General features: G+C 61.2%; 1 protein-coding gene across 6 annotated transcripts in view; it reads left to right on the top strand.

The window, feature by feature from the left end:
* MYRF (myelin regulatory factor) overlaps window positions 1–27,394 on the top strand; it is a 67,024-nt gene that overhangs the window by 34,727 nt on the left and 4,903 nt on the right. For 5 of the 6 annotated variants that reach the window (XM_062000579.1, XM_062000581.1, XM_062000580.1 and 2 more), the window contains 18 exons: window positions 1,713–2,037; window positions 2,767–2,939; window positions 3,208–3,331; window positions 10,777–10,972; window positions 11,714–11,790; window positions 12,051–12,161; window positions 12,943–13,033; window positions 14,700–14,900; window positions 15,770–15,878; window positions 16,416–16,525; window positions 17,373–17,533; window positions 18,000–18,072; window positions 18,595–18,683; window positions 19,999–20,067; window positions 23,831–23,916; window positions 24,968–25,123; window positions 26,171–26,455; window positions 27,212–27,299. In XM_062000579.1, coding sequence (XP_061856563.1) covers window positions 1,713–2,037; window positions 2,767–2,939; window positions 3,208–3,331; window positions 10,777–10,972; window positions 11,714–11,790; window positions 12,051–12,161; window positions 12,943–13,033; window positions 14,700–14,900; window positions 15,770–15,878; window positions 16,416–16,525; window positions 17,373–17,533; window positions 18,000–18,072; window positions 18,595–18,683; window positions 19,999–20,067; window positions 23,831–23,916; window positions 24,968–25,123; window positions 26,171–26,455; window positions 27,212–27,299 — 2,524 coding nt within the window. The remainder of the gene's footprint in view (window positions 1–1,712; window positions 2,038–2,766; window positions 2,940–3,207; window positions 3,332–10,776; window positions 10,973–11,713; window positions 11,791–12,050; window positions 12,162–12,942; window positions 13,034–14,699; window positions 14,901–15,769; window positions 15,879–16,415; window positions 16,526–17,372; window positions 17,534–17,999; window positions 18,073–18,594; window positions 18,684–19,998; window positions 20,068–23,830; window positions 23,917–24,967; window positions 25,124–26,170; window positions 26,456–27,211; window positions 27,300–27,394) is intronic. The other variant, XM_062000582.1, reaches the window with a different exon arrangement.

Genomic DNA, 27,394 nt, shown 5'->3' with positions numbered 1-27,394 from the left:
GGTTGAGCTTCCACCTGAGGCTTCAGTCACCCACCTCTCTGGGAGCTGCCTGTTAATGCCTCACAGTCCCACTCATCTGCAGCCAGGACATTCACCCCCACGTTCCTGGGGACATTTCCCTGGTTAATTCTTTGAGGTTCTCTTTTTTCCCCAGCATGACATCCTCCCTGTGCCCTGTTCTGGGAGGTCTCAGTCCCCTCGTGCTGTGTCTCCCATGGGGTGTGCTCACCTGTGGCAGCTCATTCCTGCTGCTTTGCACCACTCCTGTAGCATCCCTGTAGGCTTTGTTTTCCACAGCCCTTCCTCCCTTGCAGGTTTTAGCTGGGGGGAGGGTTTCCTTTTTGCTAAAGGAGCATATTCCAAGGGGAAAGTTTCTTTGCTGCAGTGAGGAGAGAGGAGCTGAGAGCTGCAGTGCTTCAGCCTGACATCTCTGCCTGTCACTTGCTGATGCCACGAGCTCCCTCTTTTCTTTGGGTGCATTACAACACCCAAACCAGCTGCTGGAATGATGCCAGTGCTGACTGTGCCCAGCAGGTCTGAGCAAGGCACTTAGATCGTGTCCTTAGGGCTCAGTTCTGCTGGGAGCAGTGTTAAAGCTTCAGTGCTGTGCTCCGTGGTGTGCCAGGGCTGTGGGCACTGCCACACACAGGCAGCCTGAGCTCAGGGGAGGCTGAAAGCACGTCCTGCTCCAGCTGAGGTGAGCCCTGAGCCTGCTCAAGCCTTGCACTGGCATTGCAGCTTAAGGTGATGGTGCAGTCACATCTCCCCTCAGCATGGCCTGGCTGCAGGGTCCAGTTCCAAACAGAAGAGGAGAAATGCAGGATTGGGTTTGAAAGTCCCTTCTTGTGTGTTGAAATGTGGACATCAAAGTCTCCTCTTCTGGTTTGAAAGGTGAAACCCACAAAGCTTGTGCCCTGAGGAGCTCCTGCCTGCTGATGCTGGTGGGCTGGAGGAGTTCAGCTCATGCAGGGGTCTCCTCTCTGGCTGCCTGTCCCTGCCCTCCTCAGAGCCCAGCACATGTGCTTTGCAGGGCAGCACCCAAACCCAGTGAGCAGCCCCTTGGGTGCCTCTGGCTGTCCCTGGCACATCCCTCTGCTCAGACTCCCAAGTGACAGGGCAAGAGGAAAAGGGGCTCCAGCTGCCCCAGGGGAGGTTGAGGCTGGAGCTGAGGCTGAGCTGTTTCCCTGAGAGGGGTGTGAGCCCCTGTGCCAGGCTGCCCAGGGAGCTGGGGCAGTGCCCAGCCCTGGAGGGACCCCAAAGCTGAGGTGCTGAGGGGTCAGTGCTGGGCTGGGCAATGTGAGAGCAGGGCTGAGGCTCCAGCAGCTTCAGGAGGTTTCCCAACCCAAATGATTGTATTCTGAGGTAGGATGGTGTGTGAGGACTTGGGTGTGAAGCTGCCAGCCAAGGCTGCTGCCATGAGGAAGGAAGCCCAGCTCTGGTTCTCCCTGAGGAGCCCAGGAGGTGTGCATGGGCTGCAGAGCAAGCTGTGAGGAGAGGCAGGGCAGGACAGGGTGGCTGTTGCAAGGCAGAGGGTGGCAGAGGGCACCCAGGCATGCTGAGGCTGGGAGACAGGGCTGTGGGGGGATAACCCAGGCTCAGGGATGGCTCAGGGTGGGAGCAGTGCTGTGTGTGTGCTGTGCTGGGGCTTGGGGCACAGTGCACAGCCCTTCTGCTGCTCTAACAGCCATTCATTCCTCTTCCTCTCCTTCAAGATCCTCATCTCCTCCGGACCATGACCCCCGAGAACATGTGCCACATGACGCCCCCATCTCGCCTGGAGCACCCTCCTCCTCCTCCTCCTCCTCCCCCACCACCTCCCCCTCCCCCTCCCCACCTCCCAGGTCCTCCCCCACCTCCCCCTCACCCCCAGCAGCAGCAGCACAACCCCCACTTCCCCGGGCTGCAGCGGGACATGTACCTGAAGGCTGAGCCCCTGCTGCCAGCCTACGGGCTGGGGCAGAGCATGGCACCCCCTGAGCTGCACCATGCCCAGCAGTCCCACATGCTGCACCAGCTCCTCCAGCAGCATGGAGCAGAGTAAGGCCTCAGGGTGCTGGGGCTTTTCCTGGTGTGGTTTGGGGGAAGGGGGAGGGGAGGTGGGGGAGTGGGAGCTGGACCTTGGGGGTTGCAGGAGCAGAGCCAGAAGGGGTGAGCTGCACCCCCAGGAGTGTGACTGGTGCTGGGGGGAGGCTCAGCCTGGAGAAGAGGAGGCTGAGGGGAGGCAGCAGCACTCTGACACTCCCTGACAGGAGGCTGCAGGGGGCTGGGGGTCAGTGACGAGTGACAGAGCAAGGGGAAAGGGGCTGCAGCTGCCCCAGGGGAGGCTGAGGCTGGAGCTGAGGCTGAGCTGTTTCCCTGAGAGGGGTGTGAGCCCTGTGCCAGGCTGCCCAGGGAGCTGGGGCAGTGCCCAGCCCTGGAGGGACCCCAAAGCTGTGGGGCTGAGCTGCTGGCTCAGTGCTGGGCTGTGCAGGGGGAGAGCTCCAGCAGCTCCAAGGGCTTTCCCAAGCCCAGTGGCTCTGTGGTTCTGCTGAGGTGGAGGCGACCCAAAGTGTGGGGCAGGGCTTTGCAGTGGTGGCACAGCCAAGGCTGTGGCTCTGTGGGGATGGCACAGAGCTTGGCAGTCCCAGGGTGGGAGGGCAGAGCCTGGGGATGCTGCTGGAACCTGCAGCCCTTTGGGGGGGTTGTGTGAGAGCTTTTGCCTGTGGGGCTGCTGTCTGCCCAGCTGTTGTCCTGCTCAGCCTTTGCTTCCCCTGGGGGTCCCTGCAGCCTCCCAGTGCACCCTGCCAAGAAGAGGAAACACTCTGAGTCACCCCCCAACACCCTCAATGCCCAGATGCTCAACGGGCTGATCAAGCAGGAGCCGGGGATGGGGTCGGTGCCGCTCAACCCTGACAGAGTCCAGACGCCTCCCTGGCACCAGCCAGGAGCCCTCTCACCAGGTAGGAGAGTTCTATCCCCTCCTGCCCCCCTCCCTGGAACACCCCCAGCATGCAAAGCCCTGCTGCCAGCCTGGGCATCCCCCCTGGGCCCCCAGGGGGACTCACCCTGCCTGGGTCCCCAGGAGGGCTGCAGCTGGGGGGAGTTCATCCTGGCTCAGAGGCAGTGCCCTGGCAGGCTGCAGGCTGGCCACACAGCCAGTGCCAGTGGCTTCCTTTGCCCCTTGCCCAGCTGGGGGTGAGTGAGACAGGAGTTTTCCCCCCACCACAGGCCTGATTCAAGATAGTGACAGCTTGAATGGCTCCTACTTGGATCCCAACTACCAGTCCATCAAGTGGCAGCCACACCAGCAGAACAAGTGGGCAACTCTGTATGATGCCAACTACAAGGAACTGTGAGTAGTTCAGCCCCCTGGGCAGAAGGTCTGGGTCGCTCTCCCTGTATCCATGGCACAGGGACTGGGCTTGGGGGCTCACAGGGTGGCACGAGCATTGCCCTGGGCTCGTCCTCTGCTGTCACCAGCTGAGCTCTGCTTGCTTGTGGTGAAGACACTCTGCCCTCTGCACCTTGGCCCTGGGGAAAGTGGCTTCTCTGCACCTCTGCAGGGCTGCTGGGGGCTGAAGGCACGAGCATGGCTCTGCAGGAGCAGCCCAGCAGCTTTGGTGGTGGCTCAGCAGCCGCTCTGCCCTTGATGTGCCAAGGGGGGTTCTGTTGGCAAGCAGAGCTCTGCCCTCGTCCCTTCAGGCTCACCAAGGGCCTGGGGCTTCCAGCAAGGGTTGGGGTTTCCTAGGCAGTGCATAGCATGGATGGCTGGAGGCAATCTAGAGCTACTTCAGCACAGCTCGAGAGCCTGAGGAGGAGGAGAGGGAGTGGCTGGTGGGCAGAGGGGAGGAAGGAGAGGAAGAGGGAAGGGGCTGAGGAAAGGGGGGTGAGGCAGGGGGGCTGCTGAGGTGGTGGGAGAGGAGAGCTGGGGTGGCCAAGGCAGGTGGGGGAGCAGAGAGCAGCTGGGTGAGAAGGTGGGAAGGATGGGAGCTGGAAGGAGAGGCTGGGGCAGGGCAAGGTGGAGGCAGCCTGTGGGCACAGGGAAGGAGGAGTGCTCAGGAGGAAGCTGCTCTGGATCCTCCCTGCATTCCTTGGAGGTGACAGAGAGCTGGCAAGCAGCAGGCTGGCTTCCAGGAACCTCTGGCTGAGCAAATGACCCCCCCCTGGTTCCCCTCCTCCTCTTTCTGCACACCAGGAACATGCTGAGCAGCCCCAGGGCCCACAGCCCTTGCCCCTCAGCACCTTGGTGTCCCTGCACCGGCCTCTCTGCAGCACTTCCCTGTCTCTCCTGAAGCTGGGCAGCCCAGCACTGGCCACAGGGCTCAGGATGAGGCCTCAGAGAGGGTGCAGAAGCTCCCTGGCCCTGCTGCCCACCCTCTCTGGCTGCCCCCCAGGCTGCCACTGGCTCCTTGCCCACCAGCCCACCTTGCTGCTCGTGTTGAACTCCTGGCCACAGCCTGGCAGTCCCTGGAGTGGCCCCTCTTCCACCACCCATCTCCTCAGAGCTTTCACTCCATGGCATGGAGCTCTGTGCACACCTTGGCATGGCCACAATGAGTGCCCCCCCTTTCCCTTCCACCTCGCTGTTTACCTGCACTGGGTGAACAAATTCCCCCTCCAAAACACATCACAGCTCTTGGAGCTTGGCACAGAGGCTTTGCAGGTGTTACAGCCCCTGCCCTGGGCATTGCTCCTGCACCCCAGTGTCACACAGTCAGGCTGGCAGAGGCAAACTGCCCCAGGTTGTGGGCACAGAGAAGCTGCAGGAGAGCTGCAAAGCCCAGTTTGTAAGGTCTGCAAACCCCCAGCCCCTGCTCTGCCACCTCCTTCAGCTCTGTGCTTGGCATGGCTTGGCTCATGCCTCCTGGGAGAGGTTTAGGGCAAGAGCCAGAGCAAAACCCACTCCTGTGGCACTGAGGTCATCATCCCCTTGTGTAAGGGATGAATTCCTTTGGGCTGCCTGGTGGAGCTTTGAGGCAGCCACATGGGCTTTGCTGTGGTGCTGGATTGGACCAGAAGCCAGGGTTGAGGTCAAGGGTTGATGCTTTTAGTTCTGCACAACCTCAGTGGGTTCTTCCTCCTTCACAGTGGGTTTGAGGCCAGGTAGCTCCAGGAGAGCCTGTGTGAGCTCTGAACCTACATCTCTTCCTAAATGGAAGGTCCTGCCATCTGTGAGGAACACCAAGAGATGGACCTTCCCTCCCTCCTTCTAGAAGGGCATCTTTGGGTTGATGGGCTCATGTTTTAGCAGTGAGAGCCAGCTCCCTCCCTGGGGGTGCTCAGCAAGTGCTGCCCTTCCCTCTCCCAGGCTCTGCTTTTGTGGCTCCTGGCTGGCAGAGGCCCTCTGGAGGTGCCAGGAGATGCAAAACCCTCTCCCCAAGCTCAAGCAGTGCTTGGTCCCAGAACCCCCCAGTGCTGGGGGTGGGCTCTGCAGAGCTGCCCCAGCCCCTGCTCCAGCAGCTTCCCCTGGCTCAGGGTTGGGAACCTCCCGAGAAGGAGCCTCCACAGCCTCCCTGGGCAGCCTGGGCCAGGGCTCCCTGCCCTCTGCACCAAAGCACTTGCTCCTCCTGGGCCAGGGGAGCTGTTCTCTAGTCTGTGTGTGTGTGCTGTTACTCTCCCTCCCCTGCAGGGGATGCATCTTTCTCCTCTGATTCAGGTGCCCACAACCCCTTCCCAGCCCCAGGGATGAGATTTTTGCTGCTCTGGCTCTTTCCCCCTCTTGCACACACACAGTGAGGCCCCTCTGTGTGCAATCATGCACTCACTGAGGCTGGAAAAGCCTCTGACCATCCTGGAGCCCACTTCAAGGGGGTTTTTTTCCCCCTCAGGAATCTGAATCATCTCAAACATCTGACTTTGTCTTGCTCTTAAGAAAAGAGTCTGGGAAGGTGTCTTGAGGAGAGAGCCCATGGGAAACTGGTGAGGTTCTCACCTCAGTGTGGTGGTGAGGAGCCTGGCAGGGTTGGAACAGTGATGGCTGCACACAAGGAGCAGCTCTGTGCCCTGGGGTGAGGGGATTGACTCCTCCAGCCCTCCAGGAATCATACACCTGAGTGCCACCCCACGTTCTGCTCCTGAGCACACAGAGGTAGGGCCCTTAGCACAGAGCCACTGAGCTTGTGAAAGACTCTGTAAGGTCATCCAGCCCACGAGAAACCATCACTGGGAGATCTTTGTGCCCCTCTGAAGAGCCTCTTGCTGTGGGTTGTGATGGTTAATAACCCCAGGAGGGTTTCTCAGTGCCCCTCAGGCCCCTCTCACAGCTCCCCCAGCCTGTGCACCGAGCGTAGCTGTCACATCACATCACCCCTGTGAAAATGCCACCTCTGCTCAGCCACCTTCCCCACAGAAAGCTCCAGAGCAGGGGCCCTTGGACCATTCCTCTCCTGCTGCTGTCCTGGGCTTTGTCCTGGCAAGCAGGTTCCTTCTCAGCCACCTGCTGGGGTTTGATGGTGTGGGGGCAGCACAGGGCTGACCTCAACTCGCTGGGGAGCTCCTGAGGAGCTGCTTGTGCCTCCCCAGGGCCCTGTGCAGCGATTGGCAGCACATTCACCACCCCCAGGGGATGCACTTCTCCTTCTCAGCATCCTCTGCCAGGAGAAGAGCAAAGGGGAGCTGGGCTCAGATGGGTTCAGGTCTGCCACAGGCTGGATTGAGGGAAGGAGGGGAGGAGGAAAGGTTGCTGCGTGGATTTGAGTGGAGGTGCCTGGAAATCCGTGTCCTGGCTTGCTGGGCTTGTTCTCAGGCTTTGCTTTATGTGGCCTGAGCTCCCTGTGTTGGTTGAGGGGAGACCAAAGCCCCTGGATGAGTTTTGTGTGTTGCTTTTTTGGCCCCTTGCACTGGTTTGGTGGTTTCAGCCTCCCTGAGCCCTCCAAAGGCTCGTGTGCTGAAGAGACCTGGAACCAGGCACCTCACTCGTTTCCCCCTGGGAGCAGGAGTAATTCATCTCCCTGACAGTGTGCTCTGATGGATGCCAGCAGCTCCCCCCCTGCCTCTCCCCAGCTGTTTAGAGCCTGAGGTGAGGCAGCTGCTGAAGGGTAGTGCAGGGCTCCCCAGGAGCCTCCCCGTGCTGGGGCCACAGCCTCTGTGCTGTCTCACCCTGGGAGCTGGGCTCTCAGGCTCTTTGGGTGGAAGGAATGTCCTCCTAAGCAGCAGCAGCAGGTCCTGCCCCTGGGCCACAGCAAGCCCAGGCACAGCTGCTGGAGGGAAGGGGTCTGGGGGGGTGTTACCAGGAGCCAGCAGCCTGCCCAGGCAGTGGTCGAGGCTATTAGAAGGAAGGAGAGAAATGGAGGAGCCTTTGCTTCCAGGGAGGGAACAGTTGAGGCATGGGAGCATCCCTGAGCTGTCCTGCACACCCCACCACAGCTCCCTTTCCCTCAGGGACACGTTGCTCCTCCGGGTGCCTCTCCCTTGGCTGAGGTGGGCAGGGCGAGGGGATGCTCCCTGCTCCTGGCACTGTGGCTGCCAGACCTGGCTGAGGGCACTTTGGAACCTCTCAGTCAGACTGGGAGAAACCTCCTCTGCTCTCATCCTGACCCTCTGAGCCCTGCCTTCACCTGCTTTTGTCAGAGAGGGCACTTGGGCTCAAGTGATGCACTAGAGCCCAGACCTTCTACCCCTGACACTTTGCCCCCTGCCCTGTCCCTGGGAAAAGCCACTGTCAGTGCCTGGGCTCATCCCTGATCCCAGGGGCTTCTTCTGCCAGGGGGGTGTCCCCTGCCCTTCCTTCTGCTGAGCACCTCTCAGGAGGGGTCTGCTGCCAGGCTGCTGCCCCAGGACAGGCTCTGCTGGCTCTCAGGTCCCCTGTGAGGCCCCAGAGTCTTTGTGGTGCCTCAGGAGACGGTGTCCCCACAGCACACGGCAGCAGGGGAGTGGGTTTGCTGGGTTTGCTGCTTCCAGGTGGGGTTGACAACGCTGAGAGCCCAAAAAGCACTGGGAGAGGAGCCCCAGGGCACGGCTGATCCTGCAGGGGGGGTGACCTGAGAGCAGCCCCTGGGCTCAGCCAGCAGTGGTGGGCTGAAGGCAGAGGGTTGGGGACACAGCTGGGCACCAGCTTCTTGCCTCCAGCGTGCCCCAGGTCAGGAGGGCAGAGAAAAGGAGCTTCTGAGCAGGGAAAGCTGGAGGCAGCTGCAGAAGCCAGGGGAAGGGGAGCCTGGCTGGCTGTCCTCCCTCAGCCTGTGTGTTGAGCAGCCCCCAGCCTGGGTGGTGTGAAGCAGAGCGTGGTTTGGAGGCTCAGACAGTCCCTCCCTCTCCTGTGCTGTCAGAAAGCAGTGGTGGGTGCTCAGGGGTCCTGGGCAGAGGCAGGTGTCGGTTGGAAGGGCTCTGGCAGCCCTGGGGTGAGTGTGGAGGGTGCTCAAGGCCAGCCCAAGCCACAGCTCCCCAGCAAGAAGAGGCAGTGAGGGAACTCAGGGCTGAGGCTGGGCAGGAGGGTGAGCAAGGAGGGGAATTCCTCTCGTGCTTCTGAGCTAAGGTAGTGCTCTGCTCCCACCATCTGGTTTGTGTTCCAGCCCCTGGCAGCCCCAGCTCCCTGGGCTGTCAGAGAGGAGTAGCAGTTGCTCAGGACCATCCTGGCATTATCCATCCACAGGCTTCATCCTCATTAACCCTTCCAGTGTGTGTGTGTTGGGGAGAGAAGGGAAGGGACACTGAGGGAGTGACCTTTGTGCAGCTCCTGCTTCCCAGAGCCTGCTGAGGTCTGGCTGCTGCTGCTCACTGGCAGGCTGCTCCCCTCCCCTCCCACTGCTCTGGGCAGCATCTGGCTGTGTGGAACAAGGTGGAAGCCAGCAGCAGTTTGCTTTTGTAGGAGGATGCTCCATAACCTTTAATGCCTGTGTCAAAGGCTGGGCTGAGCTGCCCATGACCTCACCCACATGGTTGAGCACAGTGGCTTTTGGGTGCTGTGCCTGAGCTGCTGGCTGGGGAGGTGGGGTGAGAGGCAGCTCCTTCCCCCCTGCCCAGGGCAGGCAGCACCCCAGGGCCACACCAGCCCAGCTCTGGGCTTCTGGCTGGTGAGAGGAAAGGGACTTGCTGCAGGGGCCACATAGCTCCCTTGTTCCCATGGGAACTAGCCCATTAAGAAGATGTAGATTAAACCTCCCCAGCTGGTGTGTGTTCATCAGGCAGCTCAGGCCCCCTCCTCCTCCTCCTCCTCCTCCTCCTCCTCCTCCTCCTCCTCCTCCTCCTCCCCTGGACCTGCCTGCTTAGGGCTGGAAGCTTTTCCCAGCAGCCAGAGCAGGTGGTTGTGATTTTGGCAGGAATCTGGCACGAGGCTGGTACTGCCTGGTAGGCAGCTGGGAGCCACAGGGCCAGCACAGGCCAGGGGTGCAGGGAGCAGAGCTGTGGGATCCCCTCCCAGCAGCCTGAGCTGCTCCTCCCAGCAGCAGCATCATGGGCTGTGCAGCAGGCTGAGGAGCTCGGGGTGGCCTCTGTGTGTGTGTGTGGAGCCAGGGAGAAGCAGCTGCACTTCTCAGGAGCAGCACTCAGAGGGGAGATGCTGCCCTGCCTGTGCTTCGTGGGAATCACAGAATGGGTGGGTTGGGAAAGCCCTTGGAGCTGCTGGAGCCCAGCCCCTGCCATGGCTTTGGGGTCCCTCCAGGGCTGGGCACTGCCCCAGCTCCCTGGGCAGCCTGGCACAGGGCTCACACCCCTCTCAGGGAAACAGCTCAGCCTCAGCTCCAGCCTCAGCCTCCCCTGGGGCAGCTGCAGCCCCTTGGCTCTTGTCCTGTCATTGCTTTGGAGCAGAGACCAAGCCCAGCTCCCTGCAGCCTCCTGTCAGGTTATGACACTGTGTTTATGAGATTAATGCTGTGGTGTAGCACACAGAGGGGGAGCTGTCCCAGTAAGGAGTGACAGAACAAGGGGAGAGGGGCTGCAGCTGCCCCAGGGGAGGTTGGGGCTGGAGCTGAGGCTGAGCTCTTCCCCCTGAGAGGGGTGTGAGCCCCTGTGCCAGGCTGCCAAGTGAGCTGGGGCAGTGCCCAGCCCTGGAGGGACCCCAAAGCCCTGGGTCAGTGCTGGGCTGGGCAGGGGCTGGGCTCCAGCAGCTCCAAGGGCTTTTCCACTCAACCAGTTCTATGGTTGTGGGACCTTGTCACGACATCCAGCCCCACAGCCCAGGGTGGGGAGCAAAGGGCTGGTGCTGAGGCTCCTCTCAGCACAGGGCTGGGCTCAACACCTGCAGCCTCACCACCCCACGGCCTCCAGCTCCCCACTTTTGCCCCAGAAGCTGAGGGTTTGGGAGGCAGGACCCAGAGCAGCCACCCCCTGCAGCTGAGCAAGGAGAGGAGGGGCACAGGAGCCCAGGCAGGGGGGTGTCAGTCTCTTCCCAGCCACGAGCCACAGGACAAGGGGAAAAGGGGCTGCAGCTGCCCCAGGGGAGGCTGAGGCTGGAGCTGAGGCTGAGCTGTTTCCCTGAGAGGGGTGTCAGCCCCTGTGCCAGGCTGCCCAGGGAGTGCCCAGCCCTGCAGGGACCCCAAAGCCAGGCGGCTGAGGGCTGAGCCCAGCACTGGGCTGGGCAGGGGGTGAGCTCCAGCATCTCCAAGGCCCTTCCCAGCCCCAGTGGCTCTGTGATTCCATCAGGGGAAGGCAGGAGGGCTGGCCTCAGAGCCACCTCGTGGCTATGTGTGTGAGCAGAGAAGCTCTGCAGGGAGCTGAGCCTGTCCCTGCGTGGTGGGACCTGGGGCTGAGCTCTCCCCCAGCCCTTCCCAGCCTCCAACAGGGTCATGCTGGTTGCTGAGCCTTCATTGCTTGTGTGGCTGCTGTGCCCAGGGCTGTGCTCTGAGCCTGCTGCCTGCCCCACAGCCCCATGCTCACCTACCGTGTGGATGCTGACAAGGGCTTCAACTTCTCCGTGGGGGACGACGCCTTCGTGTGCCAGAAGAAGAATCACTTCCAGGTCACAGTGTACATTGGCATGCTTGGGGACCCCAAGTATGTGAAGACCCCAGAGGGCCTCAAACCTTTAGAGTGCTTCTACCTGAAGCTGCATGGAGTGAAGGCAAGAGGGGAGCTGAGGGCTGGGATGCAGGAGGGAGAAGGGGAGCTGGGGTCGGGCACTGCCGTGGCATGAGGAGTAAGGGAGGGGGTGGGAGGGCAGGAGGAGGCAGGGCTGGGGTCCCAACACACACTCAGTCACTGCCTGGGGACCTTCACACCCTCCTCTTGCTTCCTTTTGGCTCCAGAGGCAAAACCTGGGGCTGTTGAGCTTAGGGAAGGGAGAGCTGAGGGGGAAGCTCAGCAACACTCAACAGCTGTTTAAAAGGTGTTTGTCAGGAGCATGGGGCAGCACTTTATCCTGTTGTCTCCAGGACAAAGGGCTGATGGGCACAGGCTGGGACACCAACAGCTCCCCTGGCCCAGGAGGAGCAAGTCCTTTGGTGCTGAGGGGAGGGAGCCCTGGCCCAGGCTGCCCAGGGAGGGTGTGGAGGCTCCTCAGGAGGTTTCCAACTCTGAGCCAGGGGAAGCTGCTGGAGCAGGGGCTGGGGCAGCTCTACAGAGCCCTTCCAGCCCCCAGCAGCCTGTGACTCAGAGCTACAAAGGCATTTGGGGCAGATCCCTTCACCCTCAGCTTCTCCCCTCACACCCTTTGCTTGAACAACCCCCCACGCTCCATCTGGGTGCTGCAAGTACCACGGCAGGGCTGGACACACAGCTGGGCTGTGCTGGGGGGAAGGAGGTGGGAAAGGGGAAAGCTCTCAGCTCCCCACTCTTTGTCACATGCCCAAACCTTTGTCTCCAGCTGGAAGCCTTGAACCAGTCCATCAACATAGAGCAGTCGCAGTCGGACCGCAGCAAACGGCCCTTCAACCCCGTGACGTGAGTACAGCCCAGCCTGGCTGCCTGCTGCTGGGGATGCTGCAGGAGCAGCAGGGGGAGGCCTCAGGGTAGCACCAGAGCTGGGACACTCTGCTTTTGCCCTTTGCTTCCCACAGCACTGTCCTCCTCTCCTTACATCCCCCAGCGTGTGCTCAGTTCACAGACCCGCCGTGCTGGAGCGGGACAGGGGTTGGTCTTTCCCCCAGAGAGCCTCTTCTCCAGCTGTATCCTCACCTGCTCCTCTGTTTGCCCTTCCCCAGGGTCAACCTGCCTCCAGAGCAGGTCACCAAGGTCACTGTGGGGCGGCTGCACTTCAGTGAGACCACGGCCAACAACATGAGGAAGAAAGGCAAACCCAACCCAGACCAGAGGTGAGGAGCTCAGGCGCCTCAGAGCCACAGCACCACGGGATCCTGGGGGCTGGGAAAGCCCTTTGAGCCCCTGGAGCTCACTCCCTGCCCTGCCCAGCCCAGCACTGACCCCTCAGCACCTCAGCCCCACGGCTTTGGGATCCCTCCAGGGCTGGGCACTACGCCAGCTCCCTGGGCAGCCTGGCACAGGGGCTCACACCCCTCTCAGGGGAACAGCTCAGCCTCAGCTCCAATCTCAGCCTCCCCTGGGGCAGTTCCAGCCCCTTTCCTCTTGTCCTGTCATTGCTTGGGAGCAGAGATTGACCCCCAGCTCCCTGGGCAGCCTGGCACAGGGGCTGACACCCCTCTCAGGGAAACAGCTCAGCCTCAGCTCCAGCCTCAGCCTCCCCTGGGGCAGCTGCAGCCCCTTTTCCTCTTGCCCTGTCACTTGGGAGTCTGAGCAGAGGGATGTGCCAGGGACAGCCAGAGGCACCCAAGGGGCTGCTCACTGGCTTTGGGTGCTGCCCTGCAAAGCACATGTGCTGGGCTCTGATGAGGGCAGGGACAGGCAGCCAGAGAGGAGACCCCTGCATGAGCTGAACTCCCCCAGCCCACCAGCATCAGCAGTGACCACAGGAAGGGTCTTCCCCACGGTGTGAGGGGTGGGGGACGGTGTCTGTGCCCCACAGCACGAGAGGGGATGTGCCAAGCTCACCATGGCAGCTTGAGGCCTCCAGAGCAGAGGCCAAGTGAGGAGTCTGTAGTGCAGGATGGCCCCCTGACCTCTGTCCGCTCCTGGCAGGTATTTCATGCTGGTGGTGGCCCTGCAGGCACATGCACAGAACCAGAACTACACGCTTGCAGCCCACATCTCTGAGCGCATCATCGTCAGGGTAAGTCCCTCTGTCCTCCCTCAGCCTCTGCAGCTGCCTCACAGTCCCTTGCTGGGTGTCCTGGAGGACCCTCACACCTTCCTCTGGCTTTTCAATGCTTTGCCCACCCAGCCTGGGTCCTGGCTCCAGCCTCAGGACGTGCAAGGATCGGTTGCAGCACAGGCAGGGCATCCCCTTCTCCCAAGGCTGGGCCAGAGCTCCAGGTGCAGCCGTTGGGAGTGAGGGAACGGTGCTGCTGGGACTCTGCAGCAAGGGCCAAGGCCTCCAGGTGCAGGAGGATGTGGTACCTGCCCAGGGCAGCACCTTTTGCATGTGCTAAGGCTCAAATGCAGAGGAGCAGAGTGAGATAGGCACCATCCCCAGGCTGCCCTGGGGCTCTGCTAGAGCACTCAGCTCTGAGACATGAAGGCAGGGGGCAAAACACAAACAGAGGGACCCTCAGAACCTGCAGGTGAGTAAGTTCACAATGAATGATGCAGCTTCCAGGCTGCCCAGTGCAGAGCTGCAGGAGTTGCAGGCAGCCTGGGCTGCATTGAGGTCACAGAACCAAGGCAGGAGGGCAGGACCCCAGGACCTGGGACACAGGAGCAGCAGCCTTGTTGCTTCATCTCCAGCTGCCCTGTGTGGTTCTGGTTGGGGTCAGTGGAACAGCTGCAGCAGAAAGCAAGGATATGCCTTCAGGGAGAGGAGGAGGGCAGGCTTAGCCTTGGTTGCTGCAGAGGTGCTTGGGTGGTTGCCAGCAGATGAATGCCAGGGCTGGCAGTGGATCCCTGCCCCTGCTGCCCCTTGGCCCTGTGCTCCTGCAAAGCCCTGTCTCACACCTCCCATGGCCTTGCTTGTTCTCTGCTGGCTCTGCCCAGCTCCCTGTGTCCCTCCTGTGAGGCTGAGCCTCCAGGTCTCCCAAGGGCTGCAATTCCTTGTGCTGGGCCAGGGTCTCACGACCTGGACTGTTAATCCTCAAAGCTCCCTCCCACTTCTCAGTGTGATGAACACGCTGCAGTTTCAGCCAAGCTCTTCCCCACCTCTGGTTCCCTTCTGCTTGTCACAGAATCCCCTAATGCTGGGGGTGGGAAGGGCACTGGTCACCACACACCAAACACTGGCCCCAGCCTCCTGCCACCCACCCTGCAGGGCCTGAGCAGCATTGCTGAGGTGCCCCTGAGCTCAGGCTTCTCTCCTGCAGCTGAGCAGCCCCAGGGCTGCAGTCTTTGCTCCTCACACACATGTCCCAGCCCCTCAGCACCCTGGTGGCCCTGCACTGGCCTCTCTGCAGCACTTCCCTGTCTCTCCTGAGCTGGGCAGCCCAGCACTGGCCACAGGGCTCAGGATGAGGCCTCAGCAGGGCAGAGCAGAGGGGCAGCACAACCCCCCTGTCTCTGCCTCACAGGCATTTCTCACCCATGCCAACGGGGATGGCACACTGCTGCAGTGGCTGCCTGGCACTGGCCAGGCCACTCACAGCAGCCTGGGGCTCTCTGAGCTCCACCAGCCCATGCCCATGGCCTCTCCTGCTCGACAGCCCTTCTGCACACCCATGCAGGGGATGGGGTGTGTGTGAGGCTCTGTGCACAGCTCAGGCTGCCTCTGCCCAGCAGCCCCGCGGCGTTTCTCTCCCTGCTTCATCTCCTGCTGCTTCTCCATCCCCTCTTTTCCTGTGCCCCCACAGGCCTCCAACCCAGGGCAGTTTGAGAGTGACAGTGAGGTGCTGTGGCAGCGGGCACAGCTCCCTGACACCGTGTTCCACCACGGCCGCGTGGGCATCAACACGGACCGGCCGGACGAGGCGCTGGTGGTGCACGGCAACGTCAAGGTCATGGGCTCCCTCATGCACCCCTCGGATGCCAGGGTCAAGGAGGACATCCAGGAGGTAAGGGCCAGCCCAAGCAGCCTGGCTTTGGGCTCAGCAGGGACCTAACAGACGCTGCAGAACGTCCCCCCTGGGTGGATTTGGTGTTCTCCTCCTGCTGGGTTTGACACGGTCCCTGTGGGCAGCCTGAGCTCCTGATGAGCCTTTGAGGTCTGCCCCAGGCACAGCCTGTTCAGTGCTCACTCTCCCACCCTTTCTGCTCTAGTCACAAGGCTGGATGCAGGTGAGCAGCTCAGGTGGCACAGCAGGGTGTGCCAGAGCCAGGGTGAGAGGCTCAGCTCTGCTCTCAGGTCCTCTGAGGAGCAGGACAAGGGGTGATGGGATGGAGCTGGGACACAAACAGTTCCACTGAAACATAAGTGCAAACTCTGTCAGTGTTTGAGTGAGGGAGCCCTGGCCCAGGCTGCCCAGGGAGGCTGTGGAGGCTCCTTCCTTGGGGGTCTTCAAGACCCACCTGGACACGTTCCTGTGTGACCTGATGTAGGTGGGAGCTGCCTCTGCAGCGGGATTGGGCTGGATGAGCTCTGCAGGTCCCTTCCAACCCCCCACCACTGTGATTCCCTCAGCTGGATGTGCCTGTCCACCAAAGCTGGACACCACAGTGTCCCCCCCCAGCTGCCCCTGCCCTGCTTTGTGCCCTGGGGCTCCATCTCCTGCTGCTTTCACCACCCACACAACCTGTGCAGTGGCAAGAGCTGGAGCTCCCCACCCAGTGCAAACGCTGTTTGCCCCAGCAGTTGGTCTGAGCAGGATTCAGGGCTGTTGCCATGGGCCAGGGTGGGGTTTGTTGCTTGGGATCAGAGTGGTGGGAGCTTAAGCAGCAGCCCCCAGCTCAGGAGCCGTGTGTGTGTGTGTTTGCCCTGTGCCAGGTGGACACCACAGAGCAGCTGAAGAGGATCTCCAGGATGCGCCTGGTGCACTACAGCTACAAACCCGAGTTTGCAGCCACAGTGGGCATTGACAACACCTCTGAGACAGGTACTGGCCCTGCCTGCCACCACAGGGCCCTGCTCCTGCCTGCAGCCCTGCACCCCCTGGCTCTGCAGTGTCTTCTTCGTGGTGGCTGTGCCCAGCTCTGCACCCTCGAGGTGTGGGGCAGGAGAGAGGGGGCTTCTCAGCGCCCGAGCTTTAGGCAGCTCCTGAAAGCCCCTCTCAAGAGCTTTCTCCTCTCCCACTCGCTGCCCACAGGTGGCTCACAGGCCTTCTGTGATGAGGCTTCCCCAAGCACCCACCTCTTTCCAGGGGTAACAGCTACACAGTGGGGGGATGCAAATAGCCCTGTCACCTGGGGACCAACCTCTGCTCTCCTGCAGCTGAGCCCATATGGGCCACCTGGGTCACAGGACCCCCAGGGAGCTCTGCCTGGCCCTGCACAGGCTGGGTGAGCGGGGCACAGTCCCTGGGTTGTCCCCAGTCAGTGGGGATCCTGCCAACCACCTCGTGGGCCAGAGAAGGAGCTGGGGCAGGAGGAGCCCTGCCCAGACCACCTCGACCCACTGTGCTGTCCCCACGCAGGTGTCATTGCTCAGGAGGTGAAGGAGATCCTCCCTGAAGCTGTGAAGGACAGTGGGGAGCTGGTCTTTTCCAACGGGAAGACCCTGGAGAACTTCTTAGTGGTGAACAAGGTGAGTGGCAGGGAGGCTGCTGCTGGCTCAGGGGAGGTGCAGAGCTGAGCATGGAAGGCAGACACGGTGATGCCTGGGGAGTGTCTCTAAACCAGCAGCACCCGTGTGAGTTTGAGACCTGGCTCATCTCCCAGATGTGAGGAGCAGCCCTGGGGGGGTGGCAGACTCCAGCAGGGAGGAACCAGCCTGATGCTGGGGAAAGTTGGCAGCATCTCCCCTCAGGAAGCTCCCTGCAGGGAGGCTCTTAGTCATAATCCCTCCTTTCTAGATAAGATAAGGTGGTTATGTCAAGATGACTCTGAGCACCTGGGCTGCCTGGCCTCTCTGTGACCTGTGGCAACCTCTTTGCTGCTCTGGGCATGGAGGGGACAGCCCTCCTGTAGGACAGGTCGAGGTGACAGCTTCCCAAAGCTGCCAGTTCTCTGCTGCCCCAGCCTGTCCAGAGCAGGCATGGCCAGGGCTCACCTCAGTGCCTCGTTTCTCCTCCCTGGAAGCCTGGATCCCTGCACTGGCATCTCCAGGTGGCAGGAGCTGTGTGGATGTGGCCCTTTCTGTCCCAGCTGCACGGGGCCAAGGTGTTGCTGCCCCTTGTTTCTGTGTGCAGCCCCTCTCCACGGGCTGCAGCTCAGTGCCAGGAGCTGGTGCAGCTGCAGAACAGCCTGTCACAGTCCCCCAGTGATGGGGCTGGGAAGAGACAGAGCTCTGCCAAGGTTGGGCGATTCCCTGCCCCCAGAGCTGGCTGCTGTGGGGCCTTTTGCTTGGGCAGGGAGTGGGAGGGAGCAGGGAGGCTGAGCAGGAGTGTGCCCACGTGGCAAGGCTGCTCAGGCTGGCAGCTCTTCCCTGGCAGGAGAGGATCTTCATGGAGAACGTGGGGGCAGTGAAGGAGCTGTGCAAGCTGACGGACAACCTGGAGACCCGCATCGATGAGCTCGAGAGGTGGAGCCACAAACTGGCCAAGCTCAAGAGGCTGGACAGCATGAAGTCAACTGTGAGCTCTGGGGCATTCAGGTACAGGCACACTGAGGGCATGGGAGCCACGAGACGTGTCCTCTGGGGTCCAGGCAGCTGGGTTTGGGAGAGGGGAGATGAGGAGGGTGCTGGCTGTTGTCACTTGGCTTGGGATAGACTGAAGGAGCTGAGCTTGGTGGGATGGGTCTGACAGCTCTGGCATGCACATACCAAGAGCCTGCTCTTGAACCAGCCCTTGCAGAAGCCCCTGAAGCTGCCTCCACGTTTCCCAGGGTGAGCAGCTTCCTCAGAGTGAGCAATTGCCCAGAGTTTCTGCTCAGCTCGTGCAGCTTTTGGGGCAGAATCCATGGGCCAAGCATTGCACCCAGCCCTGAGCAGATGGGTTTGTGGCTGCCACACCAGACAAGACGTTTCTCCCCTAGCAGAGGATCCCACTTCTGCCTGGGGGTGTCTCTGAGGGGCTGTCCCTGCACAGCTCAGCTCCATTCCTCCTTTCTCCTCGCAGCCAAACGGGAAGCCAGTTCAGCCGGGCGGGCAGTGTGCCCCACAAAAAGAGGCCCCACAAAGTAGCCAGCAAGGTAAGGGACTGCTCCCAAGGGAGCAAGGCTCTGCAGGGGAGGGGAGGGGAGGGTGGCCTGTCCAGGAACCTCATCTGCATGGTCCTCCTGGGGTATCTTCCCACTTCCATCATCTCTCCTTCCTTTTTTTGTCCCTGTCTTAAGGGAAGATGTTGTAGGGCTTCTGGGCTGAGGGGCTTCAGGGCTTGTAGGGGAGCAAGAAGAGAGCTTGAGGTGGGCTGCTGGGATCTGTGTGAGGACCAGAGCAGTAAGGAGTGCCACATGTCACAGAATCCCCCAGTGCTGGGGCTGGCAGGGTCCTGCAGAGCTGCCCCAGCCCCTGCTCCAGCAGCTTCCCCTGGCTCAGGGGGCACAGGAACGTGTCCAGCTGGGGTTGGGAACCCCCAGAGGAGCCTCCACAGCCTCCCTGGGCAGCCTGGGCCAGGGCTCCCTCCCCTCAGCACCAAAGGACTTGCTCCCCCAGGGCCAGGGGAGCTGTTTGTGTGCCAGCCTGTGCCCATCCCCCTGGTTTCTCTCCCGCAGTCGCCGTCGGCTGTGCCGGAGCAGACCTGCATCAGCCAGCGCTTCCTGCAGGGCACCATCATTGCCCTGGTCATCATCATGGCTTTCAGGTGAGGACACGTGCCCAGGCTACCATTTCCCCACGGTTTTGCTGCAGCTCATCACTTTGACTCACACCAAAGACAGCAGGAAAGCCTCCCATTGCTGGTGCTGGCAGAGCCGACGGGCACGAGCCCAGCACCTTGCCTGAGAGTGGGAGCTGTGGGAAGGTCACAGCTCCCTCAAGCTGCAAAGCTTTGCTGTAGGTGGGTCTTCAGCTGGCAAGGAGTGAGGCATCCTGTGGCTGGCATTTGAGGAGGATGCTGGGGCTGTGTGCTGTGCTACAGCACTGCTGGAAGCACAGTGTAAGAACCTGAGGGAGGTTTGGTCTCTTTGCTGAGTAAGGAGTGACAGGACAAGGGGAGAGGGGCTGCAGCTGCCCCAGGGGAGGCTGAGGCTGGAGCTGAGGCTGAGCTGTTTCCCTGAGAGGGGTGTGAGCCCTGTGCCAGGCTGCCCAGGGAGCTGGGGCAGTGCCCAGCCCTGGAGGGACCCCACAGCCCTGGGTCAGCGCTGGGCTGGGCAGGGGCTGGGCTCCAGCAGCTCCAAGGGCTTTTCCACTCAACCAGTTCTATGGTTGTGGGACCTTGTCACGACATCCAGCCCCACAGCCCAGGGTGGGGAGCAAAGGGCTGGTGCTGAGGCTCCTCTCAGCACGGGGCTGGGCTCAACACCTGCAGCCTCACCACCCCACGGCCTCCAGCTCCCCACTTTTGCCCCAGAAGCTGAGGGTTTGGGAGGCAGGACCCAGAGCAGCCACCCCCTGCAGCTGAGCAAGGAGAGGAGGGGCACAGGAGCCCAGGCAGGGGGGTGTCAGTCTCTTCCCAGCCATGAGCCACAGGACAAGGGGAAAAGGGGCTGCAGCTGCCCCAGGGGAGGTTGAGGTTGATGAGGCAGGAGGGGGGAGCTGCCCTGTCCCCAGCCCTGTCCCCAGCCCAGCCTGCACTCAGCCCCACAGTCAGCCATGCCATGACCCAGAGAAGAGCAAAGGGGCTGCAGCTGCCCCAGGGGAGGCTGAGGCTGGAGCTGAGGCTGAGCTGTTTCCCTGAGAGGGGTGTCAGCCCCTGTGCCAGGCTGCCCAGGGAGCTGGGGCAGTGCCCAGCCCTGGAGGGACCCCACAGCCCTGGGTCAGTGCTGGGGAGGGCAGGGGCTGGGCTCCAGCAGCTCCAAGGGCTTTTCCACCCCAGCGGGTTCCCTGATTCCTGTTGCTCCCTGGGGTGTGCAGCGAGGGGCTGTGAACCTACAGCTTCTTCCATGGGCTGAGACCCCTTGGCAGGCCCTTTTGCCCCCTGGCCTGCCTCAGCCTGTGCCTCTTCTCTCCCTCCCCAGCGTGGTGTCCATGTCCACGCTGTACGTGCTGAGCCTGCGCAGCGAGGAGGATCTGGTGGACGTCGACGGGTGGGTACCTCTGGGCCCTGGGGGAGGGAGATGCTGACCAGGGCAGTCTGAAGCACCAAATGCAGCCCACTGTGAGGCTGCTGAGAGTGAAGCCACTGAGCTGAGCTGGAGAAGCAACCACAGACACGTCCACTCATCCAGCCCTGATGTCGCCTATCTGGAGGAGAAAGGGGAGGATGCTGGCGGCTCTGAAGGCTGCTGCTGGCTGCTCTGAAGGGTCTTTGGATGCCTCTGCACTAACCCAGCAGCCTGCCACTGATGGCAGTGGGGCTGCAGCAGCCTGGCAAAGAGTTTTCCTCTGCAAACAGTGTCCTTAGTGTGGAGAGAGCACTGAGGGAGCAGCCCCAGCAGTGGGCAGCCAGTTGTGGCCCACTGCACTCCTTTAGGAGCTCACCTGGCCAGATAATGAGTCTCTTTTTGTCTCTCTCTTCTCCCTGTCCTCTTGTTCTCCCTCCTGCCCTGGTTACACCTCTCATCCAACCCATGTTCTTCCCACTCCCATTTCCCCACCCTGGTCTTTTCATTCCCATCGTGTCATTTCATTGTTGTGGTTGTCTTCCACCTCCTCTTCCATTTCCCCCCCCTCCTCCTCCTCCTCCTCCTCATCTACTTGTGTTTTCCTCCCCTCTCCCCTCCCTGCAGCTCCCTTGCTGTGCCCACTGCCTGTCTCTTGGCCCTCTTTCAGCACAGGGGTCCCAGGCTCCCGGTCGCTCTGTGCCCACGGTATGTGACTCTTTCCATTACCCTGGTACTTCATCCCTGCTCTCAGCTCCTGTCCCTCCCACCTGCACCACAGAGGACCCAGGGATCTTCAGCAAAATGGAAAGCAAAGGGATGTGAATACACCTCAGGTGGGAGTCCAGGGGGATGGTGGAGCCCACTAGGAAGGGGAAAGGAGCATTAGGAGACTGGAGAGGCAATTAAAGGCTCCAGGAGGATGCTGGAGCTCATCAGGAAGGGGAAATGAGCATTAGGAGACTGGAGAGGCAATTAAAGGCTCCAGGAGGATGATGGAGCTCATCAGGAGGGAGAAATGAGCATTAGGAGGCTGGAGAAGCAATTAAAGGCTCCAGGAGGATGGATGATGGAGCTCATCAGGAAGGGGAAATGAGCATTAGGAGACTGGAGAGGCAATTAAAGGCTCCAGGAGGATGCTGGAGCTCATCAGGAAGGGGAAATGAGCATTAGGAGACTGGAGAGGCAATTAAAGGCTGTAGGAGGAAGCAATTAAAAGGGTTCAGGAAGAAGGATGATAGAGCCCACTAGGAAGGGGAAATGAGCATTAGGAGACTGGAGAAGCAATTAAAGGCTCCAGGAGGATGCTGGAGCTCATCAGGAAGGGGAAAGGGGCATTAGGAGACTGGAGAAGCAATTAAAGGCTCCAGGAGGATCATGGAGCTCATCAGGAAGGGGAAATGAGCATTAGGAGACTGGAGAAGCAATTAAAGGCTCCAGGAGGATGATGGAGCTCATCAGGAGGGAGAAATGAGCATTAGGAGGCTGGAGAAGCAATTAAAGGCTCCAGGAGGATGGATGATGGAGCTCATCAGGAAGGGGAAATGAGCATTAGGAGACTGGAGAGGCAATTAAAGGCTCCAGGAGGATGGATGATGGAGCTCATCAGGAAGGGGAAATGAGCATTAGGAGACTGGAGAGGCAATTAAAGGCTCCAGGAGGATGGATGATGGAGCTCATCAGGAAGGGGAAATGAGCATTAGGAGACTGGAGAGGCAATTAAAGGCTCCAGGAGGATGGATGATGGAGCTCATCAGGAAGGGGAAATGAGCATTAGGAGACTGGAGAGGCAATTAAAGGCTCCAGGAGGATCATGGAGCTCATCAGGAAGGGGAAATGAGCATTAGGAGACTGGAGAAGCAATTAAAGGCTCCAGGAGGATGCTGGAGCTCATCAGGAAGGGGAAAGGGGCATTAGGAGACTGGAGAAGCAATTAAAGGCTCCAGGAGGATCATGGAGCTCATCAGGAAGGGGAAAGGAGCATTAGGAGACTGGAGAAGCAATTAAAGGCTCCAGGAGGATGATGGAGCTCATCAGGAAGGGGCAATGAGCATTAGGAGACTGGAGAGGCAATTAAAGGCTCCAGGAGGATGATGGAGCTCATCAGGAAGGGGAAAGGAGCATTAGGGGACTGGAGAGGCAATTAAAGGCTCCATAATGAAATGCCACACTAGGAGCAAAGCAGGAGGAGGCAGGTTGATAGGAGGGAGCATAGAAAACGGATGAAGACCTTGAAAGATGAGCCCAAAAGCTGTTCCCTCTCTTCATGTAGGAGTAGCTTTGTTGGGGGGGGGTCACTCTCAAGTAGAGGACAAGTTACTGTGCAAAAGAAGGGCAGGAAAATACCCCAGTGAGTCATTTCCTTCTCTGAGCCCTCACCCCTGGGGATGTGGTGCTTTGGTTTCTCTACAGGAGGGGGAGTAGCTTCAGTGAAGTGACATGGGGTGAACCTGGGTGGGGTTGTGTGTGTCTGAAAAACAAGGGGACAAGCTGTGTCCCAAGGAAAAGGGGGAACCTCTGAGGGCATGGGGCTGCTTGGAGCCTGCTGTGGCTCATGGGGTAAGACCTGGGGCACCTCATTCAGGGGATGGTGCTGCCTGGAGCCTGCTGTGGCTCATGGGGTAAGACCTGGGGCACCTCATTCAGGGGATGGTGCTGCCTGGAGCCTGCTGTGGCTCATGGGGTAAGACCTGGGGCACCTCATTCAGGGCATGGTGCTGCCTGGAGCCTGCTGTGGCTCATGGGGTAAGACCTGGGGCACCTCTCTCAGGGGATGGTGCTGCTTGGAGCCTGCTGTGGCTCATGGGGTAAGACCTGGGGCACCTCATTCAGGGCATGGTGCTGCCTGGAGCCTGCTGTGGCTTCAGGGGGTAAGACCTGGGGCACCTCTCTCAGGGGATGGTGCTGCTTGGAGCCTGCTGTGGCTCATGGGGTAAGACCTGGGGTACCTCTCTCAGGGCATGATGCTGCCTGGAGCCTGCTGTGGCTCATGGGGTAAGACCTGGGGCACCTCTCTCAGGGCATGATGCTGCTTGGAGCCTGCTGTGGCTCATGGGGTAAGACCTGGGGCACCTCTCTCAGGGCATGATGCTGCTTGGAGCCTGCTGTGGCTCATGGGGTAAGACCTGGGGCACCTCTCTCAGGGCATGATGCTGCTTGGAGCCTGCTGTGGCTCATGGGGTAAGACCTGGGGCACCTCTCTCAGGGGATGGTGCTGCCTGGAGCCTGCTGTGGCCTCAGGGGGTAAGACCTGGGGCACCTCTCTCAGGGCATGGTGCTGCTTGGAGCCTGCTGTGACCTCAGGGGATAAGACCTGGGGCACCTCTCTCAGGGCATGGTGCTGCCTGGAGCCTGCTTTGGCCTCATAAGACCTGAGCTCAGAAATCCACCCCAGTGAGATCACTGCTGGAGATGGAGTCCATCACAGCAAGCAGCAGGGGAGTGTTGTTGGGCTCCTCTGCACCAGCTGCACTGTCCCTGCCAGGCTTGGGACTGCCACAAGATCTCCTGGAGCATCTCCTACCTGTCCTTGCAGCCTCCATGGCCCATGTGCCTCCCTCCTGCCTCTGCTTTCCCACCTCACCCCACGCTGGGCTCCTCACCCTTGTGCTCACCACATCTGCCCTTGCTCCTCGTCCCTGGACCCATCTCCCTGCCCCCTGCTCCAGCTGCTTCTCTGTTCACACACAGGTGACACCCTTGTGCCCCCCTGGGAGAGGTTTTTTCACCCTCTTTTCCTGTGTTTCAGGTCAAACCAGAACCTTGACAAGACGCAGTCGGTTCGTTCCACGGCGGCCTCGGGCAGAGCCAGCGCCAAGCCCAGCACACACCATGGTGGGTCCCAGCAGCCCCAGCAGCTCCAGGTCCCCTCCTGAGGGGCTGTGGGGCAGGGGGGTGAATGGGGCTGCTCCTCTGCGGTGCTGGCTGAATGCTGAGAGCCCCTGGGGCTTTGGTTTTGGGGAAGGGAGAGGTGCTGCTCCAGCTGCGGGGGGGTGAGCAATGGCACAGGGGTGAGCTGGGGGTCTGTGGCCAGGGGGGTTCCACAGGAGCTGGTGCTGGGGCCAGTCTGACCCAACATCTCCATCAGGCACCTGGGTGAAGGGACAGAGGGACCCTCAGCACGTGCCCTGATGGCACCAAACTGGGAGCACTGGCTGATGCACCAGAGGCTGAGCTGCCATTCAGCCAGAGCTGGGCACAGAGGAACCTGCTGAGGGGCACTGAGGGCAGAGTCCTGCAGCTGGGGAGGAACCAGCCCAGCACCAGCACAGGCTGGGGGTGACCTGCTGGGGAGCAGCTCCAGGAGAGGGACCTGGCAGTGCTGGGGGGCACCAAAGAGCCACGAGCAGCAACGTGGGCTGGTGGGCAAGGAGCAGCCTGGGGGGCAGCCAGAGAGTGTGGGCAGCAGGGCCAGGGAGCTTCTGCTGCCCCTCTGAGGCCTCATCCTGAGCCCTGTGGCCAGTGCTGGGCTGCCCAGCTCAGGAGAGACAGGGAAGTGCTGCAGAGAGGCCAGTGCAGGGCCACCAAGATGCTGAGGGGCTGGGACATGTGTGTGAGGAGGAAAGGCTGCAGCCCTGGGGCTGCTCAGCTGCAGGAGAGAAGCCTGAGCTCAGGGGCACCTCAGCAACGCTGTTCAGGCCCTACAGGGCGGGTGGCAGGAGGATGGGGATCCACCTTTTCTTCTGTAGTGTCCATCAATGGGACACAGGCTGGGACACTCACACACCCACTAAAACTCCTTTGGTTCCTGTGCCCCCTGGTTGAGGGGAAGCTGCTTGAGCAGGGGCTGGGGGAGCTCTGCAGCGCCCTGCCCACCCCCAGCATGCTGTGACTCCTTGCTGCTCACCTTGCTTTACTCCATGTGTCCATTCTGTTTGCCCTGCAGCCCCAGAGGGCACACAGGACTTCAGCTCATCTGGTCACAGTGTCCTGGCCTGTTTCAGCCCACCCTGCTTCTCCACCTGCTGCTCTGCTGCTCCCACCAACATCTCCTCAGCTGCCCCCTCTGAGACCAGCCCCACTCACGCCACCAACACGACAGGTAAGTGGCACCCAGGAGGTCCTGGGACCACACCAAGCTCTGTCTCACCCTTGCATCACTTTTATCTCCCCAGCCTCAGCTCACCTCATGCCTTGCTTCTGTGTGTTATGGAAAGGAAATGCAGGCTGCCCTTCAAAAGGGGCTCTGGGCTGAGCAGGGCAGAGCAGCCCTCCCTGCCCATGGGGCACGGCTCAGACACCCCTGAGCCTGCTGCCAGGGGGGAGAGGGGCTGGAAAGGCTTTTAAGCTGCCAGCATGAAGTCAGGAGGGGCCGTGCTGGGGTGCCCAAGCTGCTGTAGCTGTCAGTCCCAACTGAAGTCCAAAGCTTGCAACGACAGGAGCTGTGAGGGTTGTGGGGAGGAGATGGAGGAGAAAAGGGCTGAGGCTGCTCCTGGGATAGCAGACCAGCCCTGTGTCAGGTACAGCAAGCCAGCAAACACTGGCAGGACTAGAAGGCAGATGACAAAAGGCCTGAGAAACACGCAGGGGAATCCTGGGCACGTCCCTGGGCTCGACCCCGCCGCTGAGGTTTGGGACTTTGGAAAGGACATGGCATGTCCTGCATGGGAAAACAGAGAAGCCCACCGTGAGGCAAACCTCTGCAGCGTTGTTCTTGTCATCAAGTAATCTGTCCTTCCTCTGTTTGCTCTGGGCAGGAGCTGAGCTGCCTCTTGGCTGCCAGGCAGGGCTCCTGCCAGCTCTGTCGTCACGGCTGTGTGAGGAGGAGCAGCAGCTCAGGCAGTGCCTGCAGAGCTGTAAGCCCCTGGAGTCGTGCTTTTCCCTTGCCTTGGAACACTGAGCACAAGGCTGTTGCCCACATTTTGTCCCCTCTGCTGCCAGGATCCCACCTCAGGCACAGGGGCTACGAAGCCTCAGCTGCTCACGGGGGGGATCCTGCGGGAGGTGAGGTGGGGACAGGAGGTGAGGTGGGGACAGGAGGAACCCAGAGCCTGGGAGCTGCTCCCCCCTCACTGGCCTTGGAGGGCAGGAGTGCTGCCAGCCCCTGTCTGCCTCTCAGCACCTACCTTTCTCTCCCTTCTCTCCTCAGACCAAAGCCAGAGCTCGCTCCTGCCAGCCACAAACATCAAAGGCAAATCCAGGGGCATCGGCGGCAAAGCAGCCTCCTACACCAAGTGGCCAAAGGCTCCTGACAGGTCTCAGGGCAGCCCCAATGCCAGCCCCAATGCCAGCCCCTCCTCCCCCTTCACCCACAGCCAGGGCAAATCCAAGTACATCTCGAAGCTCTCGCTGTCCCGCAGCGACTCGGCGCCGGGGCAGGTCCGGCAGCAGCGCAGCCTCGGGCGGCCCCGCGCCCCGCAGCCCGGCCCCCACGGTACGTGCACCAAGGGGCTGCCCTGTGGGCTGTCAGCCCTCCCTGGGGGCCCCAGAGGAACCACGGAGTCATTTGGGTTGGGAAAGGCCTTGGAGCTGCTGGAGAGCACCCCCTGCCCAGCCCAGCTCAGCTCCATGGGTTTGGGGTCCCTGCAGGGCTGGGCACTGCCCCAGCTCCCTGGGCAGCCTGGCACAGGGGCTGACACCCCTCTCAGGGACACAGCTCAGCCTCAGCTCCAGCCTCAACCTCCCCTGGGGCAGCCTGAGCCTGTTTCCCCTTGTCCTGTCGCTCATCACTGCCCATCACTGACCCCCAGCTCCCTGCAGCCTCCTGCCAGGGAGTGTCAGAGGGTGCTGCTGGCTCCCCTCAGCCTCCTCCAGCCTGTGCCAGGGCTCCCTCCCCTTCACAGCAAGCTTTAACTCTGTGTTTAAGTGGAGCTGTTTGTGTCCCAGCCTGTGCCCATCACCCCTTGTCCTGGCTCTGGCCACCACACACCAAACCCTGGCCCCAGCCCCCTGCCACCCACCCTGCAGGGGCTGAGCAGCATTGCTGAGCTGCCCCTGAGCTCAGCCTTCTCTCACCAGCTGGAACAGCCCCAGGTCCTGCAGCCTTTCTTCACAAGAGACATGTTCCAGTGTCCCCCCTTTCTGCTGACAGTGGCCTCAGTGCCAGGCATCCCTCCCAGCCCTCCTCCCTCAGCTTAGCCCAGCTGCCATCCCTTTGCAGCTCCTGACCTGCCTCTTGTCCCCTCTGCAGGGCCCAGCCCAGTGCTGCAGTCTGTCCGGATCCTGGAGATCAACATGTCCCTCCAGCCCCGGGACTGTGCCGCCGCTGCCGCCTGCCGGTGAGTGCCACGGGGACCCCCTCGGTGGCACCGGGGGGAAGCAGCAGATGAGCAGCTCCTGGAGCTCGGGACCCCTTTTGCACCAGCACCCCCAA

Source organism: Colius striatus, chromosome 7 (genome assembly GCF_028858725.1).
Source record: "Colius striatus isolate bColStr4 chromosome 7, bColStr4.1.hap1, whole genome shotgun sequence".
Classification (NCBI taxonomy): Eukaryota; Metazoa; Chordata; class Aves; order Coliiformes; family Coliidae; genus Colius; species Colius striatus.
Note: the sequence above shows the minus strand (reverse complement) of the source record. Positions and strands in the feature narration are given on the sequence as shown.